The sequence below is a fragment of the Phocoena sinus genome, chromosome 8, assembly GCF_008692025.1.
Source record: "Phocoena sinus isolate mPhoSin1 chromosome 8, mPhoSin1.pri, whole genome shotgun sequence".
In the NCBI taxonomy this organism is placed as follows: domain Eukaryota; kingdom Metazoa; phylum Chordata; class Mammalia; order Artiodactyla; family Phocoenidae; genus Phocoena; species Phocoena sinus.
The window spans coordinates 74,029,972-74,051,606 of NC_045770.1; the positions used below are offsets into that span (position 1 = coordinate 74,029,972).

The following is a 21,635-nucleotide window of genomic DNA, read 5'->3' on the forward strand; positions in this document are numbered from 1 at the left end:
CTGGTGCCTGGTAGGTGCCCTGGTTGTTCAGAGACGTGAATTCCGTGTCCTCCTAGTACGCCATCTTGACTCCACCCCCTGCCTTTTTTATATTGTGAAAAGATAGCTATTTCCATAGTGTTCTCAGCATCTCTCCTTTGTTTTCCATTTGAATATTTGAAATTTATACTGTGGGGTGATATAACCTCTGTCCTTCTGTTTGTGAATGTCCCTGTAGAAGAATATTCAGGAAACAGTTTATGTTAATATCCCCAGCATTTACTGGCCCATTATTCTTCCAGTTGAGGAGGCAGAATAGCATACTTCTCTCAGCATCCGGAATCAAATGACTTGATTTCTAATTTTGGCTTTTTGACTATTTAGCTTTATGAAAATGGGAAAATTGCTTAACTTCTTTAACCCTGGTCTCTTTTTTTTTTTTTTTTTTTTTTTTGCGGTATGCGGCCCTCTCACTGTTGTGGCCTCTCTCGCTGCGGAGCACAGGCTCAGCGGCCATGGCTCACAGGCCCAGCCGCTCTGCGGCATGTGGGATCTTCCCAGACCGGGGCACGAACCCGCGTCCCCTGCATCAGCAGGCGGACTCTCAACCACGGCGCCACCAGGGAAGCCCTGATCTCTTCATTTATAAGATGGGGTTGATGGTAGTACCTATCTCACAAGATTATTATAAGGATTGAATCCATTTATGGTGCTTTACCAAGTGGCTGACATGTAACTGCTTACTAAACGTTAGTAATTATAATAATATTAGGTGATAATTGTAGTGGTGTGTTTGGCTTGGCACCAGTGCCTCCAATAATACTTTACATTTGGTTGGTTATGTTTCTAAAATGATCATTTCTTGCAGCTATCCCACCAACATACGATGACTCTCTTTTTTGTATTCTTTCTGTTTCACAGTCTATTCTCTTACACCATAAAGCTTCAAGCATTAGCCAGCTGTATTCCGTATTCACTCTCCTCCCTTGAAATCTACCCTAAGCTTCTCTTATACTTGTCTATTATTGCACTGGAGTTTTCTAGAACTATCATCAGTCAGTGAAAGCAACTCTTCTGATTAGCAGGCTGTGATTGTCTTTAGCAATTCTTAAGCTTCTTTCTCTGTCAGAAATCTATACACAGCAGGATTTCTCTAAAACTCCATAAGCTTACATCTGAAAAAAGTACTTTAAATTCTAAAAGACGGATACTTTTAAAATACATGTTTCTTTATTCTTTTAGATATATTCGACTTACAATCCTTGAATTATGTTCAAAGTAATGATAAAATAATTATTTCTTTTCTTTGTTTAAAAAACAGATCTAACATTTCTAAAGAAATGAGTGTAGAATGGAGTAAGTTTTGGCTTTAATGTAAACTAATATATATATATATTAGGGCTTATATACATATATAAATTATTTGTATATAAATTGGGACTTAATAAGAAAGTCAGGCTTGCAGTTCTGAGGTTGTAGACATGAATAAAGTAGAATATGGATTTTTAAAGGTGTTATATTAACAGGGGCAAATAGAACTCAAAGTGAATATGGAAGGAACGAGAAATTGTTTCTTTTTCTAGCTGTCACATTCCAGTGAATGATCATTTCAGAAACATAAACTTACCTAAGGACAGCAAAGCTATTCAGTTGCCAGACAGTTGTATCCAGTGTTCACCCTCAGGAAGCAGAGGTAGCTTCTGGCAATATTTTTGCCATTACTCTGGCTGCCTTTGGTTTCTCATTGACTCCGCTGTGGAATAGCTCATTATTCAGACTTTTGGATGTTATTGCAGAGGAGTTTTCATGAGAAGATTGATCTATCATATGGCTACAATGCAGTGCTTTCAATCTCAGTATGACATTAAAGATGCAGTCTTTTATATTGCCTGTGTCTAGAATACTGTTAAAAATGAAACATTAAGAAAAGCCTAGATCTGTTGTCATATTTATGTAAATGTCCTTCTCTGGATTCTAGGAGAGGAGCTTTATCTTCTTAATATTTTTATCCCTATAACACCTGGCAAAGTGTCTTATATGTGGTAGATACTTAGTGAAAGGTTTTTGAGAAGAATAAAGTAAGTTAATGAATTTAAATATGGTGGTATATATAATATTTGGAACAAGATCACAAAATGCACCGGATAAATCCTTGAAGTAAGGGATGTTTCTTCATATTTGTTTATAAATATAATAGAAATAATAGAAGAGCAAGTTAAAGCTGAAGGGAACTTTGAACCACTGATGAAGCTAAAATGGTAAAAAAAAAAAAATTGCTGCTCAGGAGTCTTCTAATGAAGGTAATGAAGGTGATCAAGACACCTTACGTGGAAACTAAGTTCAGTTTTTCTTGTGTCCCACCATCCCCTTAATTTTGTGTCAACTCAGTGGTCCTGTCTTGGGGGTCCTGTGACTACCCACTAGTTCAGTGGTTCACTGGAAGAACTCACATGACTCAATATAAAGTTGTGTTCACAGCTAAGATTTATTACAGCAAAGGATATAGTCCAGGGACAGTAAGAAAAAGATACCCATAGGTAAGGAGGTCATGTACAGGCTTCCACAAAATCCTTTCTTCTCTGCAAGAATCACACAAGATGTACTTTTCCTTCTAGCTGTGAACCTCAGAAACTCTAATGAGATGTCTCTACCCAAAGAAGTTTGCTTGAGTCTTAGAGTCTATAGTTCTCAAAGAGAACTGGTCACGTAGGCACATACCTGTTGTGTGACCAGCCATTGTACGAACCCATGTCAGATACCAGGTACATATCATTAATCTTCATGTTTACTTTAAACATGCTGTCCTCCTGATTTGTCTTGGTCTGCAGCTTCACGTGTATAGAATAGCATCATTAACCAGAAACTACATGAATGTTCAGGAGTTTTGTTCTTAGGGTTTGATGAAGAAATATTGACATGGTTACAGAGGTAAGTAAGAACTGAGAGAACAGACCTGCATTAACTCTTCTCACAGGTCAAAATGGAAACCTGGGACTCAAACTTGACGTCTCCATCAGCAAACTTGCTGGAGATAGAGTCCTCTTGAAAAGCCTTACTGTTTCTCAAATCCATCCTTTGTCTACAGTTGATGTGTCTTTTATATTTACTTATTTATTTATTTTTATTTTTGGCTGCGTTGTGTCTTTGTTGCTGCACTCGGGCTTTCTCTAGTTGCAGCGAGCAGGAGCTACTCTTTGTTGGGGTGGGTGTGCTTCTCATTGCGGTGGCTTCTCTTGTTTTGGAGCATGGGTGCTAGGCGCACAGGCTTCAGTAGTTGTGGCACGAGGGCTTGGTAGTTGTGGCTCACAGGCTCTAGAGCACAGGCTCAGTAGTTTTGGCGCACGGGCTTAGTTGCTCTGTGGCATGTGGGATCTTCCTGGACCAGGGCTCGAGCCTGTGTCCCCTGCATTGGCAGGCGGATTATTAACCACTGAGCCACCAGCGAAGTCCCTCGTTGATGTTTCTTAAATCCATACCTTAATTCACATTCTTGTATTGCGTACAGACTCACATGAATTAACACATCTGCACATAAGTAGCTCGGTTATTTGTATTCAGTTATTTGGTTTTCTGTCATGTACTCTCTTAGTGCAGCCAGATTGACTTTCCTACCAATTCTTTTCCCCTTTAAATAAATAAAGGAAGAAAGGGGTAAAAAGTTGTTTTTGTGTTGGGAAGACATGAGAGAATAAAGGAGAAACTAAAAATTACCTCTAATCCTGGTATGAGATCTCACTATGAATATTTTGGTAAGGCTTTTTAAAGACTTAGGTTACAGGAGATGAAATACATGAAAATGTAAGCTTTACTAAAAATATAAGCTCCCTAAGGTTAGACAGGGATTTTTCTCCATTTCATTCACGGATGTGCCCCAACCTCCTGGGAGGGTACCAGGCACACAGGTAGGTATTCAGTGTACATACTTACTCAATGAATGAATGAATGAATGAATGTATTTTCAAGATGCAGGACATCAAACATTCAAAGCCAGATAAATTGTCAACACGAAAGACTGAAAACCTATTGTCTCTGCTTGAATCCAGGTTATTCTTTCTTCGTTTTTTTTCATTGTGGTAGAAGCTAAGCTATTGCTAATTTTAAATAATAAATGTCCCCAGTGTTAGTAATTGCACAGCTACACTCCTGTAAACACAAATGGTACATTTGGGAGGGAGGCAGCTCATGGAATAGCTTTGTTCTGATTGCAAGTCTGGCCCCTGCATTGAAATTATCTGCCTGGTAGTACTTGTTGTTTATGAGATGTCCTTACATCTTTCCCCTATCTCAAATAGTTAAGGATTCCTTTTGTTTTACACTTATGAATGGAGGACTAGATTATTTCATAAAGGTAATTGGTATGGGTTTTCTCTCATCTCTCTGAGAAGAAGGGAGGGAGATCTGTTCTGGGCACCACTTTTCCTATGATTTTTCAGTTCCTTTGTCACTTCCACTTTGTATACCTCTTGACATCAGGGATTTGTGTTGTGAAAAATGGCTCCCACCTCCACTACAGTCTTCTCTGATGTGTGCACTGAGCACTGGGTCCTTCTTCACAAGTTTACCAAAATGATTTGAGTCTCCTTTTTTTCCCCACTGAATTTATCAGAATCTTTGGTTGTTTGATATCACCTTCTAAAATCTCCATGAGTTTATAAATTTATTACATTTTGTATTACTTTATTGTCATTTCAGCATGCTTGGGGAACAAGAGAAATATGTATGCTTGGGTGCCATAGCTAACTGAAAGCAAAGTAATATTATACCTTGTATATATACCTTGTATATTTTTATATCAGGGTATTCCCTCCCTGTCCCCCTGCACCATATGCATTTTGAAAAAATAGTTGTTATCACCCATGTATTCTTCTAGGTAAACTTTATAATAATTTTGTCACCAGCTTTAAATGCCATTTAGTTGATAAGGTGTTCATTGTATGAACCCCTGTGGTACTTTATGCTGTTTGCACGTCTATCTCCCTGCTAGACCATGTTCTTTCTTAGAACCTAGACTATGTCTTTTATCAAAATCACATTGGGCAGAGGTACATTACAAATTTGATCCTATATTTCTCATTCTAAAAATCCTGAAATGTCTCCTCATTACCTCTAAATAAAATGTAGACTCCTTTGCATCCCCTGTAACTACCTCCCAACTTTGTCACTACATACTACCTCTTGTTGCTCTAATCATACTAAACTATTTATAGCTCTTCAAACTTGGAATTTCTCTTCCATACACACACATGCACACACACACATAACCACAAGCAGTTTGTGCACACAGAGATGAGGCACCCTCCTTTACCCCCATGCTCGCATACGTCTTTGTGGATGCTCTGTTTTTTCCAGACTAAGCTCAAATGTCACTTAGTTAAGGGCTTATTATATTAGCTCCTGTGGACCCTGTGTTCTTTACTGCTCTGAATCCCTTAGACCATGTTCTTAAGTGCACAGACCATGTCTTTTATCTCTGTATGCCCAGTATCAGATAATTAATCATGATGATGTCCCAGTATCATGAGATAAAACTTAAATTGCTACTTTTAAGATAGGAAATAATATAGGATAGTGATTGTTGTTCTAACAAAATGTTCACTTAGAAAAATAGATAATTTGTGTTTATTCGATTAGTTAAGAGACTTACTTAGCATACTGTTTTTATTATGGTGTTGTATTTCTATAGATTAAATCTATGCTAGTTTTTGAGCAGGTGTTTCCAGAGATAGAATTCATTTCGAATGCTTTTTTTTTTTTTTTTTTTTTTTGCGTTACGTGGGCCTCTCACTGTTGTGGCCTCTCCCATTGCGGAGCACAGGCTCAGCAGCCATGGCTCACGGGCCCAGCCGCTCCGCGGCATGTGGGATCTTCCCAGACCGGGGCATGAACCCGTGTCCCCTGCATCGGCAGGCGGACTCACAACCACTGCGCAACCAGGGAAGCCCTCGAATGCTTTTATGCTAATTTAAGGTTTAGTGACTGGACACTTGAGAAAAGAAAAATAAGTAAAATCTATAGTTTCTTTCATGAATGGTAAATCAGGTGGTGATTAAGATGAGCAGTCTCATAAAAGGGGTTATCTACGTGAATGATATCTGTTGTGATGTTTTAATACAGAATTACTGGGAATTATGGCCTTTGTCTTTTTTTCTGTATTCCCTGAAATCTTAATCTTTCCAGTTATATTTATATTTGAACAAGTAATTACTGAGGCAAATAGGATTATGACTTGTAGCAGACAATAAACAGCCTGAGCAGATGGCCTTTTACAGGATACACCTTGTTTCGCATGAGCATTCTGAAGATATTTCTACGGCAGTGGGAACATTTTGCTCTTTTTAGAAGATTGCTTTCTGTTTCCTTTGAAGTGTTTGTAATTGTGAAAGCCCAATTAAATATTGCAGTAAATAGTAAGCAACTGCAGCAATTTTTTCATAGAGAATTTTATTAAGTACCTCTTTGAAGAAACTCAGACGGGATATAAACATCCTTTCTTTTTTACCTTTGTGTGAGATATACATATTAAAAAGTGCATAACACATAAATTATATGTTCTAATATGCATATGTATGGATAAATAATAGGAAAGAGAACATTTCCAGCGCTTTAGAATTCCTCCCACCTCCTTTTGCCCTTTTTCAGTCAGATGCTCTCCCTGCTTGATTGAGGTAAGTACCATACTGACTTTGGTGGTAATCACTTCCTCTATATTGCTTTATATATTAACCACTTAAATGGGCATAGTTTACTTTGCTCAGTTTTGACCTTTAGATAAATGAAATCATATGCATTCTTTTTGTCTAGCTTGTTTTGCTCAACATTATTTTTAGTGTTCATTCATGTTTATTGTTATATAGAATGCCATTGATTAATATATCCCAATTTATCTTTTCTGTTCTTGATGGGAATTTTTGTGTTTTCCAGTTTAGGTCTGTTAAGAACGATTTTTTTATGAACTTTCTGTACATGTGCCTGGTACACACATCTGTGGGGTATATATTTACATATAAAATTGCAGGCTTTAGGGTATACATATCTTCAGATTTTCTCAGCATTGCCAGGCTATTTGCCAGAGTGGTTATACCAATTTATACTTCTACCAATAGTATGTAACAGTTCTGGTTGGTATTGCCTACCTTTAAGAATTTTTTCCAGTTGGTTGTATAGCAGTATCTCATTGCAATTTAAATTTGCATTTCTGTGATTGTCAGTGAGGCTGAGCATCTTTTCATGTGATTATTGGACATTTGGATTTCCTTTTCTGTGAAATATCTGTTTATGTCTTTTGTTTAGGTTTCCATTGAGTTGGGCCTTTTTATTATTTGTAGGCAATCTTTAAATTTTTTTTTTATTTGATTTGTTTATAGGTTTTATGTAATGAAAAAGTTCTCATTCTTGCTTGCTATTTCACTCTCTTCTTAGTGTCTTTGATGTACTGAAATTCTCAGTTTTCATGAGCATCATTCATGTTTATGGTTGCCACTATATGTGAGTTGGGTAAGAAGTCTTATGGAGGTGTTTTCCTATATTCTCTTATAAATTTTATAGTTGTGTTTTTTACATTTAGGTTTGTAATCTGCCAGGCATTGTTTTTTGTATATGGTATGAGGTAGTGATCCAGCTTTTTATTATTACTATTATTATTTGTAATCTGTTTAAATGACCTAGTTGTCCCAGTCTCACTTAGTGCAGAGACCATTCTTTCCTCTCTACTTTGCACTGTCATATTTGTTGGGAATCAAGCATCCATATATGAGGCCAGTATAACCTTTATACCAAAACTCTACTAAGGCAGTAGAACAGAAAATTACACGTCACTCATTTGTGAACATATGTGCAGACATCCTATACAAAATATTAGAAAATTAATTGAGCAGTATATTGGAAGGTAATAAAGTTTATCCCAGCAGTACAAGTTTGGTTAAATTTGAGAAAATCAACCAGAAAAATATTTTGAGATATCTCAGGAAAAAAAGTTTGATAAAATTCCATATCCCTTCAATGTATCTATATATTAAAACTCTTAGCAAACTAGAACTAGAATGTTATATTGTAACATGGCACAGTGTATCTACAAAAACCAGAATCACAGCCTAGAACTTGATGAAGCTTTGAAAGCATTCACTTTAAGTTCAGGAACAGGACAGGGATACTTGCCATCACCTTTTCTATTCAACACTGTAAAGGAGATCCTAGACAGTGGAGCAAGGCAATAAAAAGAAGGGTATAAGAATTGGAAACGAAGGAACAAGACTGTTCTTGTTCCCTAGTAATATGTTTGTGAATATTGATATCAGAAATAAGCTATAAATAAGTTATTACAATAATAAAGTATCAAGGTGCTGAATACTTTAATTTTTTTTATTTGACGTATAGTTGATTTACTGTTGTGTTAGTTTCTGGTGTACAGCAAAGTGATTAAGTTATACATATATACTTTTTCGTCTTCTTTTCTATTATCATTTATTAAACGATACTGAGTATAGTTCCCTGTGCTATACAGTAGGACCTTGTTGTTTATCTGTCTTAATATATAACAGTTTGTATCTGCTAATCCCAAACTCCTAATTTATCCCTGTCCTCTGTCCCTCTCTGCCTTTCCCCTTTGGTAACCATAAGTTTGTTCTCTATTTCTGTGCCTCTGTTTCGTATATAAGTTCGTTTTTATTACTTTTTAGATTCCACATATGAATGATATCGTACAGTATTTATCTTTCTCTGTCTGACTTGTTTCACTAAGCATAATATTCTCTAGGTCCATCCATGTTGCTGCAGGTGGCAATATTTCATTCTTTTTAATGGCTGATTAGTATTCCATTGTGTGTGTGTGTGTGTCTGTGTATCATATCTTCTTACTCCAGTCATCTGTTGCTGGGCACTTGGGTTGCTTCCATGTCTTAGCTATTGTATATGGTGCTGCTGTGAGCACTGTGGTGAATGTATCTTTTTGAATTAGTGTTTCTGTTTTATTTGGATATATACCCAGGAATGGAATTGCTGGATCATGTGGTATTTCTGTTTTTAGTTTTTTAAGGAACCTCCGTACTGTTTTCCATAGTACCTGCACCAATTTACATTCCCAGTAGCAGTGTAGGAGAGTTCCCTTTTCTCCACATCCTCTGCAGCATTTATTATTTATAGACTTTTTAATGATGGCCATTCTGACTGGTGTAAGGTGGTACTTCATTGTAGTTTTGATTTGCATTTCTCTAATAACTAGTGATGTTGAGCATCTTTTCATGTGCCTATTGACCATCTGTATGTCTTCTTTGGAGAAATGTCTACTTAGGTCTTCTGCCCATTTTTTCATCGAGATGTTTGTTTTTTTGTTATTGAGTATTATGAGCTGTTTGTATATTTTGGAAATTAAGCCCTTGTCAGTTGCATCATTTGCAAATATTTTCTCCCAGTCTGTAGGTTGTCTTTTTGTTTTGTTTTGTTTATGGTTTCCTTTGCTGTTCAAAGTTTGATTAGGTCCCATTTGTTGATTTTTGCTTTAATTTTTATTGCCTTGGGAGACTGACCTAAGAAAATACTGTTACAATTTACGTCAGAGACTGTTTTGCCTATGTTCTCTTCTAGGAGTTTTATGGTATCATGTCTTATATTTGAGTCTTTAAGCCATTTTGAGTTTATTTTTGTGTATGGTGTGAGGGTTTACATGCGGCTGTCCAGCTTTCCCACCACCACTTGCAGAAGAGACTGTCTTTTCTCTACTGTATATTCTTGCCTCCTAGGTCGAAGATTAATTGACTGTAGGTGGTGGGTTTATTTTCGGGCTCTCTTTTCTGTTTCATTGATCCATATGTCTGTTTTTGTGCCAATACCGTGCTTTTTTTTTTTTTTTTTTTTGCGGTACGCGGGCCTCTCACTGCTGTGGCCTCTCCTGTTGCAGAGCATAGGCTCCAGACACACAGGCTTAGCGGCCATGGCTCACCGGCCCAGCCGCTCCATGGCATGTGGGATCTTCCTGGACTGGGGCACGAACCCATGCCTCCTGCATCAGCAGGTGGACCCTCAACCACTGTGCCACCAGGGAAGCCCCATACCATGCTCTTTTGATTAGTGTAGCTTTATAGTATTGTCTGAACTTTGGGAGGGTTATGCTTTCAGCTTTGTTCTTTTTCCTCAGGATTACTTTGGCAATTCTGGGTCTTTTGTAGTTCCATATAAATTTTAGGATTATTTGTTCTAGTTCTTTGAAAAATGTCATAGCTAATTTGATAGGGATCACATTCAATCTGTAGCTTGCTTTGGGTAGTATGGCCATTTTAACAATATTAATTCTTCCAGTCCAAGAACATGGGATATCTATCTGTTTCTTTAAATCATCTTCAGTTTCCTTTACCAGTGTTTTATAGCTTTCAGTGTATAAGTCTTTCACCTACTTGGTCAGGTTTATTCCTAAGTATTTTTTTTTTTAATGCAATTTTAAAAGGGATTTTTTTTTTTTTTTTACTTTCTGATATTTCATTTTTAGTGTAAAGAAATGCAACAGATTTCTGTATGTTACTCTTGTATCCTGCTACCTTGCTGAATTTATCAGTTCTAGTAGTTTTTGTGTGGAGGCTTTAGGTTTTTCTATATAAAGTATCATATCATCTGCATGTAATGACAATTTTATCTCTTTCCTTCCAATTTGGATACCTTTTATTTCTTTTTCTTGTCTGATTGCTATGGCTAGGACTTCCAATACTATGTTGAATAGAAGCAGTGAGAGTGGTCATTCTTGTCTTCTTCCTGAATTTAGTGGGAAGGCTTTCAGCTTTTCACCATTTGGTTTGTTGAAAATTTTTACATGCATATTCATCAAAGATATTGGCCTCTACTATATATGTGTGTGTGTATTTTCTTTTGTTTTTTGTAGTGTCTTTGTCTGCTTTTGGTATCAGTGTGATGATGGTGGCTTCATAGAATGACTTTGGAGGTGTTCCCTCCTCTTCAGTCTTTTGGAATAGTTTGAGAAGGATTGGTATATGTTCTTCTTTGTATGTTTGGTAAAGTTCCTCAGTGAAGCCATGTGGTCCTGGACTTCTGTTTGCAGGGAGTTTTTTTTTTTTTTTTTGCAGGGAGTTTTTTTATTACAGATTCTGTTTCACTTCTAGTGATTGTTCTGTTCAAATTATCTGTTTCTTCTTGATTAAATTTTAGTGGGGTGTATGTTTCTAGAAACTTGTCCATTTCTTCTAAGTTGTCCAATTTATTGGCATATAATGGTTCATAGTACTGAATACGTAATTAATATATAAAAATCAATTGTATTTCTGTAAAGAACATGAAACACACACTGAAAATTAAAGTATATCAAAGTGTATTGTTAATATTTCTAACCTCCTTCCAGACAATGCAAGGACGTTAAGTCACTTTTTTTTTTTTTTTTTTTTTTGCGGTACTCGGGCCTCTCACTGCTGTGGCCTCTCCTGCCGCAGAGCACAGGCTCCAGACGCTCAGGCTCAGCGGCCATGGCTCACGGGCCCAGCTGCTCCACGGCATGTGGGATCCTCCTGGACCGGGGCACGAACCTGTGTCCCCTGCATCGGCAGGCGGACTCTCAACCACTGTGCCACCAGGGAAGCCCATTAGTCACTTTTAATGGAAAATTCATCCAAGGGATGAATGTCCCCCAATAGATGCTGTGCATGAACTACCAGTCAGCTGTTTTAACAACTTCTTCCCCATTTTACCCTCTGACATTGGTCAGTATTTCCTTGCCATGTATTTCTTTGGTATCTTTAATCTTACAACATTTTCTACAGTGATTTCTGCAAAGAAAAAACCTGTGAAGACCCTAATGACTACCAGGATTTGAACCATTCTCTACAAAGCTTATTAATAACTCAGTAGAAATGTTACCTAATTTCTCTTTTTCACATCATATTTCGAAAGCTATCTAAACTCCCCTCTCAGTGAGCTGGTTTTTGTTTCCTCCCTCTGTCTTTTCTCCTGTTGATGCCCCCATTCTTTTGTATGTCAAAAACATCATGCAGTACTGTTCTTGGTAACTGAACAAAGTAATCAGATACTGCCTCCTGAATATTCTCTTGGCTTCCCAACAACAAGATTACATAAAGTGCTCAAGAAGGAGGATTTGCTGATTTCCACATCTGTTCTTATCTTTGCCAATAGCATTAAATTATATTGTTATCATAAAGCCAGTCTAAGTTGACTTGCATGCATAACATGCCTACTGTTTTAGAGAACTGTTCTACTTGAGGGTTGGGGTGATGACAGGGGATTACCTCTCTTGAGATAGATAAATTGCAGCCCTGCTCTTACTCACTGTAGTAGTTTAGTTGTATCACCTGGAAGCATCTGTTCACAGCCTCTTAGGGATCTATCATCGACCCAAGTAATCCTTTCTACTCAGTTGTATGTAAAATAAGTGATAGTATCCTCCTGATTGTTTATCCATGCCAGTAATGATTTCACCAGCATTTTCTGGGATGTCTCTCAAAAATGTCCTCTTTCACAAAATATTCTCAGCACTCAGTCCTCTGACCATGTCCTCCTCTGTTTGTATCATCTTTGGGGGTAACCCCAAGCTTTAAGTTCATTACTTTCTTAGTGGATACTTCATCTTCCCAGGCAGCCATATAAGCATAAGAAGGCCTTCCAGTGAGAGGAAAAACTGTTCTTCTGGTCCTTTCTCTTGCCATCATCTCTTCTCTGAAAAGACTGGCATTTTTTCAGAAATGCTAGTAACTGCCAGATAGTGTAATTTTTTACTATTTTCCTCTCTGCCTGCTGCTGCCTATCAGGCCAGTAGCTACTTTCTCTGAATCTCGGTTTTGCCACTTCATACCAAGGATGAGTAGGCAACTATCCCAGGATTAGATCCTCCTCTTATTTTTCAGTCTCCTCCTTTTTCTGGCTAAAAAGTGCCTCAGCCCTTTTGATTGATGGATCTGTATGAGTCCTCCTCACAGCACTACTCTGAGACAAAATATTTTCAAATCAGACACACAGAAACCTGATTACCCAGGATTACCCAGAGAGATTATCCAGTATTAAGCTTTATTAATAATTTCAATGATACAGGCAATCAAGAGACTCAGAAAAAGCAGGGAGCAATCTGGTACATAGAGCAGGACTCCTTACTGTGGAAGTTAATAACCTATGCACCTTACTTAGAGGCCTGTCTACTCTAGGCCAGAGTGTGCATGTCTAATACAGGGAAGGGAATAAAGAAGTTGCTTTTCATGTCCCAGACTTCTTGATTAGTCTGGACCTCTTAATTGCCTGTATTTTTGAAATTATTTGTGAAGCCTGACACTGGGTAAAATCTCTGGCTTATGTGAGTCAGATTTGACAGTCTGATCCTTATTCACTCACCGAGATATGTCCATTCTCTTTTCTCATTATTTCCTATTGGGACATAGAAATGCTGTTTTGTTTACATATTGTCTGAGAGCTGATCCTAAAATTCATATGGAAAACACAAATGACCTAGAATATCCAAAAGAATTTTAAAAGAAGAATAAAGTTAAAGGACATACACTGTCAGACTTCATGACTTGATTTAAAGCTATAAAAATCAAGAAACTGTTGTATTAGCAATAAGGATATGCATCTAAATCTTGGGGCAGAATTGGAAGTTCAGAAATAAGCTTACACATTATGTTTAATTGATTTTTGACAAAGATTCTGAAGTAATTCCATGGGTTGATAATACTTTTTCTTCAACAAAGTTGAAACTATCACTTGTAATAGTTTTTCCAGCAAAGTTTTTTCATTATATATGAAAATAATGATCATGATGCTATATTGGAAAAAATAACTTAAAATGGAAACTAAAAAAAATTTAGAAGAAAACATAGGTGAGAATATTTGATGTAGGCAAAGATTTCTTAGATATGTCACCAAAAGCATGAACCACAGAAGAAAAATATGATAAATGGGGTTTTATCAAAATTAAAAACTTTAGCTCTTCAAACATATCATCCTCTTCCACAGGATGGAAGAAAATATTCGCTGTCCTTAAATCCATCAGGGTTTTTATCCAGAAGATGTAAAGAACTCTTAAATTTCAATAATAAGAATACAACTGAGCCAATTTTTTAAATGGGCAAAAAATTTGAACAAAAGATGATAGGGGAATATGGCCATTAAGCATATGGAAAAAATACTTGGTCATTAGGAAAACGCAACTTTTAACCATGATGAGATCTTATCACACAGTTAAAATTTAAAAGATCAGCAATACTAAGATGACTAGATTGTGAAGCTATAGAGAAAACCATAATTCAAAAAGACACATACACCCCAGTGTTCATTGCAGCACTACTTACAATAGCCAGGTCATGGAAGCAACCTAAATGCCCATTGACAGATGAATGGATAAAGAAGATGTGGTATATATATGCGGTGGAATGTTACTCAGCCCTAAAAAGGAACGAAATTGGGTCATTTGTAGAGACATGGATGGATCTAGAGACTGTTATACAGAGTGAAGTAGGTCAGAAAGAGAAAAACAAATATCGTATATTAACGCATATATGTGGAACCTAGAAAAATGGTACAGATGAACCTTTTTGCAGGGCAGAAATTGAGACACAGATGTAGAAAACAAACGTATGGACACCAAGTGGGGAAAGCAGTGGAGGGGGTGGGGGTGTGTGCTGAATTGGGTGATTGGGATTGACATGTACACACTGATGTGTATAAGATTGATGACTAATAAGAACCTGCTGTATAAAAAAATAAAATTCAAAAATTAAAAAAGGAATGTTCATATATTGCTTGTTGGAATGTAAAATTGTATATGAACTTTGTAAAGCAAAATCGCAGTTTCCTAAAAAGTTCTATCACTTCCATTTAACAGAGCAGTTCTTGTACATAAATGTTAATAGCAGCCTTATTCATTATAGTACAAAGCTGGAATAATCCAGAATTCCATCCCCACGTGTGTGGGTGAACGAAGGTGTTTTATTCATACAGTGGAATACTACTCAACAATACCTAGGAATGGAACTACTGATATACAGAAACATATGCATGAATCTAAAAAGTATGCTTTTTGAAAGAAACCAGACACAAAGGGGTACATTCAGTATGATTCCATTTATGTAAAACTCTACAAAGTAACAGACTTCTTTAAAAAAATTAATTTATTTATTTATGGCTGCCTTTGGGTCTTTGTTGCAGCGCGCGGGCTTTCTCTAGTTGGCGGTGAGCGGGGGCTACTCTTTGTTGCAGTGCGTGGGCTTCTCACTGAGGTGGCTTCTCTTGTTGTGGAGCACGGGCTCTAGGCACGCAGGCTTCAGTAGCTGTGGCTCGTGGACTCTAGAGCTCAGTCTCAGTAGTCGTGGTACACAGGGTTAGTTGCTCGGTGGCATGTGGCATCTTCCCAGACCAGGGCTCAAACCCATGTCCCCTGCATTGGCAGGCAGATTCTTAACCACTGCGCCACCAGGGAAGTCCCCAAAATACGAATTTTAATATGTAGTAAAAGAAAGAAATCAGTGCTTGCCTGTGGATGGGAGGATTTTCTGAAAGGAGCCCTAATGAATCTTCGTAAGAAAATAGAAATGTCTATATATTGATAGTGGTGGTGGTGGTCACCCAAGTATATGTTTTCTTTTTAATTCAACAAAATTTACCCTTAAAATGCATTTAATCTTACGTATATAATACCTCAATGAAATTTGGGTGGAAAATCCCTCCTTTGTTAGGAGAAGAAATCCTTTATAATTCAGATGTACATCCTTTGAAGGTTGCGAGTTTATTTAATTAGATACAAGCTTAGTAGCTTGCTTTTAGCTTTTTGGAATTATCTCTTTAACTCTGTTGTTCATTTGAAATTGCAAAAGGAGGGGGTGAAAAATATGTGCTAATCTAGTGATCAAGCATGTAAAAATATCTAATGAATGGTATTGGACAAGGTTAAATTATTTATGACGGGAGGAGAATTTCAAGTTTTACACAGCATACGGTATTTTGTTATTCATGATAATACGTTACCATTATATAGGGCTTGAGGATGTGTACATAGCTTTCACAAATGTTTCATCCTCATAATAGGCTGTGAAGTAGTTAGGGAAGGTATCATCTTTCTGTTTTACACCTGAACACACAGGCTCAGTGAGATTGTTACATAATTTGGTGAAGATCACTTAGCTGACAAGTGCTAGAGGACCTGGAAATCAGTGTAAGAGCTCTGGCCCTGTCTCTCCACTGTGACACACTACTTCCCTTTAAAATATACTTTTGTTGTCTGGTCTGTCTCCATCTCTCCCTTTAAAAAAAAAAAGACCCATTAACTTTATTGACATGTATTTTGACTAGAATTCGGGTTTCTTTCCATGCTGTAGTTTTAAACGCTGGTTTAGTTGTGTTATTGTATTAACCAGAAACATTCTGGGGGGTTCATGATGTGACCAAAAAGCAATTACAGTGCCCAGAGAATAAATAAACTTTGAAAAAACATACCTTTGGGTTCCATAAACTAAAATGAACGGTTGCCAAGAAATTATGTAATTTGACTAGTTTTCAGAATCTGTTTAACATACTAATTTAATTCATTATGACAATTTTCAGACTAAATAAACTTGAAGATACTATTATGCTAATTAAAGGAAAAATCGAAGAAGTTTGTCTTCCTGTAGAAAAAGTGGACGTTATTATATCCGAGTGGATGGTAAGTGTTTGCAGAGAAAACTACTTTTATTAATTTTTTAAAAAGGCAGTGAATAAAGTAGCAGGTTTTCTGCGTTTAATTATGTTTGATAAATGGCAAAATGGTAGCATTATTTTAAAAACAGCTACAGTCTTTTTATGGTAGTTTATTCTGAAATGGCACTTATTTACTGGCCATTTATAATTTTTTAAAGAAGAGGGTAAATTAGCCTTTTTGCTTTTAAAGTCATAATAAAGAATTATTATTTTTCTACTTTCTAGATTTGTAGAGACCTAAATATGTTTTCTAAAAGCCTATAAGGACTAGTTAAGGATTTCCTAAGACTGTTTATGTCATAATAATGTGATGTTGCCACTGTTGCTGTCATACTTAATATCCTATCTTTCTGATCTGTTAGGTCATGTAATCTGTGTCCTTTATCACATAAAATAGGATTTATTGGCATTATTAAGATAATAAAATTAAGGTACAATATATAACTTTATAATTTGCTTTTGAAACCACAGATCAAGACTAGAGTATTTATTTTAAAGAGTCTGTAAAGTAAAACTAATGGTATTGTCAACTGATTTAACTCACTGATATGCCACTTCAATTAAGACAAGTATATATTATTTTCCAGATATATGAAGATTTTTTTTTAACCATTTGGAAGTTGTTAAGCTTTTTTTTAAAAAAAGTATTTGATAACATGTATTTTCATTAAATGAATTTATCAAAACTTATCGAAAAGAATGAGTTTTGCTTTACAATTTTCTATAAATTTTGAATAAACATAGAAAATAATAATTCTAGCAAAATTGCACTGACTTCAGGGAGCTTTTGAAATGTTCAGTTTTAATGTAGTGGTTTTAATTTAGACCCAGTGACAGTCACTGATGTTGGCAGTTACTCTTTTGCATGTGAAACAGTGTGTTGATTTTTTCATGCTAGGCTTGGCTTTTAACAATTCTTGATCACAATATCATTATTCTTCTTATGCCAAATAATTTGTATCAGCACCCTGATTTCCCTTATGAATTGAGTGAGAAGGAATGAATTTGTATCAGCACCCTGATTTCCCTTATGAATTGAGTGAGAAGGAATGAATTAAAAATTCAGCATCTTTTTAAAGACTACAAAAAGGTGTTTTGGAGAAAGTACATTTGAGGCATCTGCTTGGCAACAACTTTAAGTAGTTTATACTAAATGTTGGCTGACATAATCCTCATTTCTCTAGGGACCAGTTTATTTTTCTTGGAAAATGTATCTTTAAAATTACCCCGAATTACACTTGAAGCAAACTAAAAGATAGACTTCACTAAACTTCCTGTCACCTCAGTTAACTAGCTGGGTAGTTCTTGCCCTGCCTAGCAGAATTATCCTTCTGGGTAGTGATGTTCTAGGAATTTTCATTTCAGAACTTGAAATGTGGTCTAGAAATATTAATATGCAATTGAAATCTTAGAGCCAGTTGGTATAATAACAAATGATAACTTAGCTAGGTTGAGTGAATTTATGAGATTGTTACAATTATGATGTGAACTTTACTGGAAGGTATGCTGGTCTTGGGCTTATTTTGTCCTCAGATCCATTTGACATCCTTCTTTTTTCTTCTGTCTGATTGGAGAAGGGCTACTGCTGCAGGTGGCTTTTCCTAGGCTCCTGTGGCAGCCGACTTCTATTGGGTTTGGGGAATCTAATGGGAAACATTAATGGGAGATTTATGGAAGGGAGAAGACAGGGCATACTTCTCTTTTGTCTCTAGTGGTGTTGCTGACAGAAGCTGTTTCTTTTGTGGCTCCAATTCCCACTTGTCATAATTCCAGTGTCCACTGTGCGATCCTAGCCCTGGGCTCTTGTAGCAGCGCTTTTTCGTTTTGTTCCTCTAACTCTTGTAGTTAGACTCTAATTGATACAAAGGGCACCTTTCATTTTGGAGGATTAGTCAGGCATGATCTCTGCCTTTATTGGGAAGGCAGTGTCACAGAAACAATACTGAGTCACTGGAACCTGAGATGAAAGGGGTCAGTTGTTTGGAACCAAGGTGCTTTCAGAAACCCTTCAGTAAGGGAAACAAATGTGTGTGTCCAGGAAGTGGTAACTAAGAACTTTCTTTCTTCCTCTTCACAAAGGTGTAGCTTAAGAGTTTACATTATCTTACTATCTGCCTTTTCCTTGTAAGCATCAGTGAGGTTGGAGTCTAGCAGATTGTGTTAAACGTGTTAGGTGGAGCATTAGACACGGTAATTTATGGCAGTTACCGAATCATCTTTGTGGCTTGGCAGTATCATTTATAGTATCTTCTATAAGTAAGTCCCCTCCTAACTTTGGTACTTCTACTCGGATTTCTGAGCTGAGAAGCTGGAAAATTCTAATTACATAATTAAACAAGGAGAAGGTATGCTTCCTAAAATATATTCAAGATTTTTTTCAGATAGTCCTACTTTGGCTTAAACAGTGGGCAAGTGGCAAACAACTAACTATTCTAAATTTATTTTAAAGCCACATTTTCATGAAGCAGCATTTAAAATTAAAATACCTTGCATAGAATCCTCTTTGATTTTTTTTTTTAACATCAGTCAGGATGCAAAAATCTAGAATAATCCAAGTTCAAGCTATAGCATAGACTTTTTTTCTCTTTTTAAAAGTATTTTCAACAAGGAAGGGCCAAAAAAAGAAAATACCCTGCAGTATTGAACACAGATGTTTAATGGACGTGTAATCCAGTATAGCAATGTAGGCATCATATATTGCAGAGACGTACATCTGTTTTCTTCTGCTATGGTCCACTAACTGATCCATGGCTTAATCTAGATATGTTTTTTGTCTACAGCTGTTCATGAACTTTGCTTTTATTTTGGAAGATGTTCTTAGATAAGAATGTAATTTTAAAAGCCAAATCATTGCTGTTAGCATGTCAGTTTAATAAACTATCACTTGTCTCTTAGATTTATGCATTTCTACATTTAGATTTGCATTTAATTTTACATTTTCATTTTTATTGAATGAAATTTCTATTTGATAAAATTGTTATAATTTAAACAAAAAGTTTAATTTCTATAGGATGTTAATTTTCATGCCTATGAGTATCTGTTCTCATTTTTTACATTTTACTGTACCAACAGAGCCATTCTTTATGACTTCCCATTTCTGATCACCTAATAAAACTTCAAAGTAAGCATCCCTAATTCTTGTCCTGTGAGCCAGTAAAGCCAGGTTGACTCATTTGATGTTGCTCTTTTCCGTCTAAGTTTTCAGCATGACCTCCTTACAAATAGATAGGTAAGATCCTGGCATTGCATGATACAACTGCCAGAGGTGATTCTTGTTTGGACATGTTATTTTCTGTCATCAGGACTGTCAGGAAAATTATACATTAGGTGAATTTACATTGTCATGATCACTTATAATATACATTCAGGTTGTCTAAAGTCCTTTGTAATTTTTCTGTCTAGACTTGCTCTTCACAGAAGTGACCTAAAACTTTGTCACCTTTCCCATCCCATTTTCACCAACACACGTGTGTCTGTATAGTGCATGCATGCACAGGCCCACACCCACAATGATGGGATATTCTTTGTTCATATTTAATATTCTTTATTGTTGGTAAATAGCTTTTCAGGATTTTATAGCTTTTATCACTTAGAAACATGACTTGTGATTTGGTTTATCAACAGTCCAGAAACTGGGCCATGAAGCCTGTCATAGGTCACATTTTCAACTGGTGCATGTTGAAATGTCTTTGTTGGTTTTAGTTTGGTCTGGCAGTGAAACCATGCCATTTCAGACAACTGCCACAAGGATTAGGTGGCCTTTCCCGGTCTTTCTTGCCTTAAATGATATAATAATAATTATGTAAGTAGTTCAGTAAATTAGATAAGTTGAATTAATCTTAGAGCTAGGGAAAGTATTGGAGATTAATTAACAACACAAATTTTCAGTTGTACAGGTGTTTTTGCCTTTCCTGTCCACAGCAAGAAATATGCTTATGACCTGAATTTAAGGGTTTTTTAAAACTCTTCTATTTTTCCTCTTTTATATTTATTACTCCAAAAATTTTAAGCGAAATAAAACTGTACATGTCTAGTATGTGTTGTTTTGTCTACTTAAAAGTAGACTTAATCTCATATGTCCAGTGGTTCAAGATAAGGAAATGTAAGACATAACTTTCCCTCAACTCTATACCTCTTGCCATTTTTTTTCTTGCTTTTCTTATTTTTCTGTTGGTCCATCAGAGTAAAAGACATCTTTTTACTGCCAGATTTTTGGTATATTTTTTAAAATCAATAAATAATAATCAATAACAGGGACTTCCCTGGCGGTCCAGTGGTAAAGAGTCTGCCTTTCAATGCTGGGGACACGGGTTTGATCCCTGGTCAGGGAACTGAGATCCCACATGCCGCGGGGCAACTAAGCCCACGTGCCACAACTACAGAGCTCATGTGCCTCAACTAGAGAGTCTGCGTGCCTCAAACCGCAGAGCCCACGTGCCCTGGAGCCTGCGCGCCACAACTAGAGAAGAGAAAACCCGCACACCACAACTAGAGAGAAGCCCGCACACCGCGACGAAAGATCCCGCGTGCCGCAACTAAGACCCAACACAGCCAAAAATAAAATAAATAAATAATAAATCTTTAAAAAAATAATAGTGAAAAATAACAAAGGTTAAAAATCAAAAATACAGTGTTACGTAAAATTAACTGTAAAATATGTTCCTTTGATAACAAAGATTACTGTTGTTTTAAAGTCTTTTGTTTCTATTTCTAAAGTCACGTTATTATTAGTGTGTTTTTGGCAGAAATAGTTTGCCCCTTAATGGAAGATACTGATGATTAGTGAGAGCAAAATATGTGTTAGCAAACTGCCTTATTTCTTTTAGTGTGTTTTACCTTCCCTGTCTGGCAAACTGCTAGTAGTTCTGGAAGACTCATCTCAGACATCTCCTCCCTTACGCAGCTTTCCCTTTTAGCCCCTTGATCACATATAGAATCTCTTTTCTCCTTTCTTTTGTGGTTTAGTTTAAGCTTCTGTTATATACTTT

At 36.5% G+C, this 21,635-nt stretch overlaps 1 protein-coding gene across 2 annotated transcripts in view; it reads left to right on the top strand.

Annotated features, from left to right (window-relative positions):
* PRMT3 (protein arginine methyltransferase 3) overlaps positions 1–21,635 on the top strand; it is a 137,271-nt gene that overhangs the window by 34,260 nt on the left and 81,376 nt on the right. For both annotated transcript variants that reach the window (XM_032641415.1, XM_032641416.1), the window contains one exon: positions 16,513–16,612. In XM_032641415.1, coding sequence (XP_032497306.1) covers positions 16,513–16,612 — 100 coding nt within the window. The remainder of the gene's footprint in view (positions 1–16,512; positions 16,613–21,635) is intronic.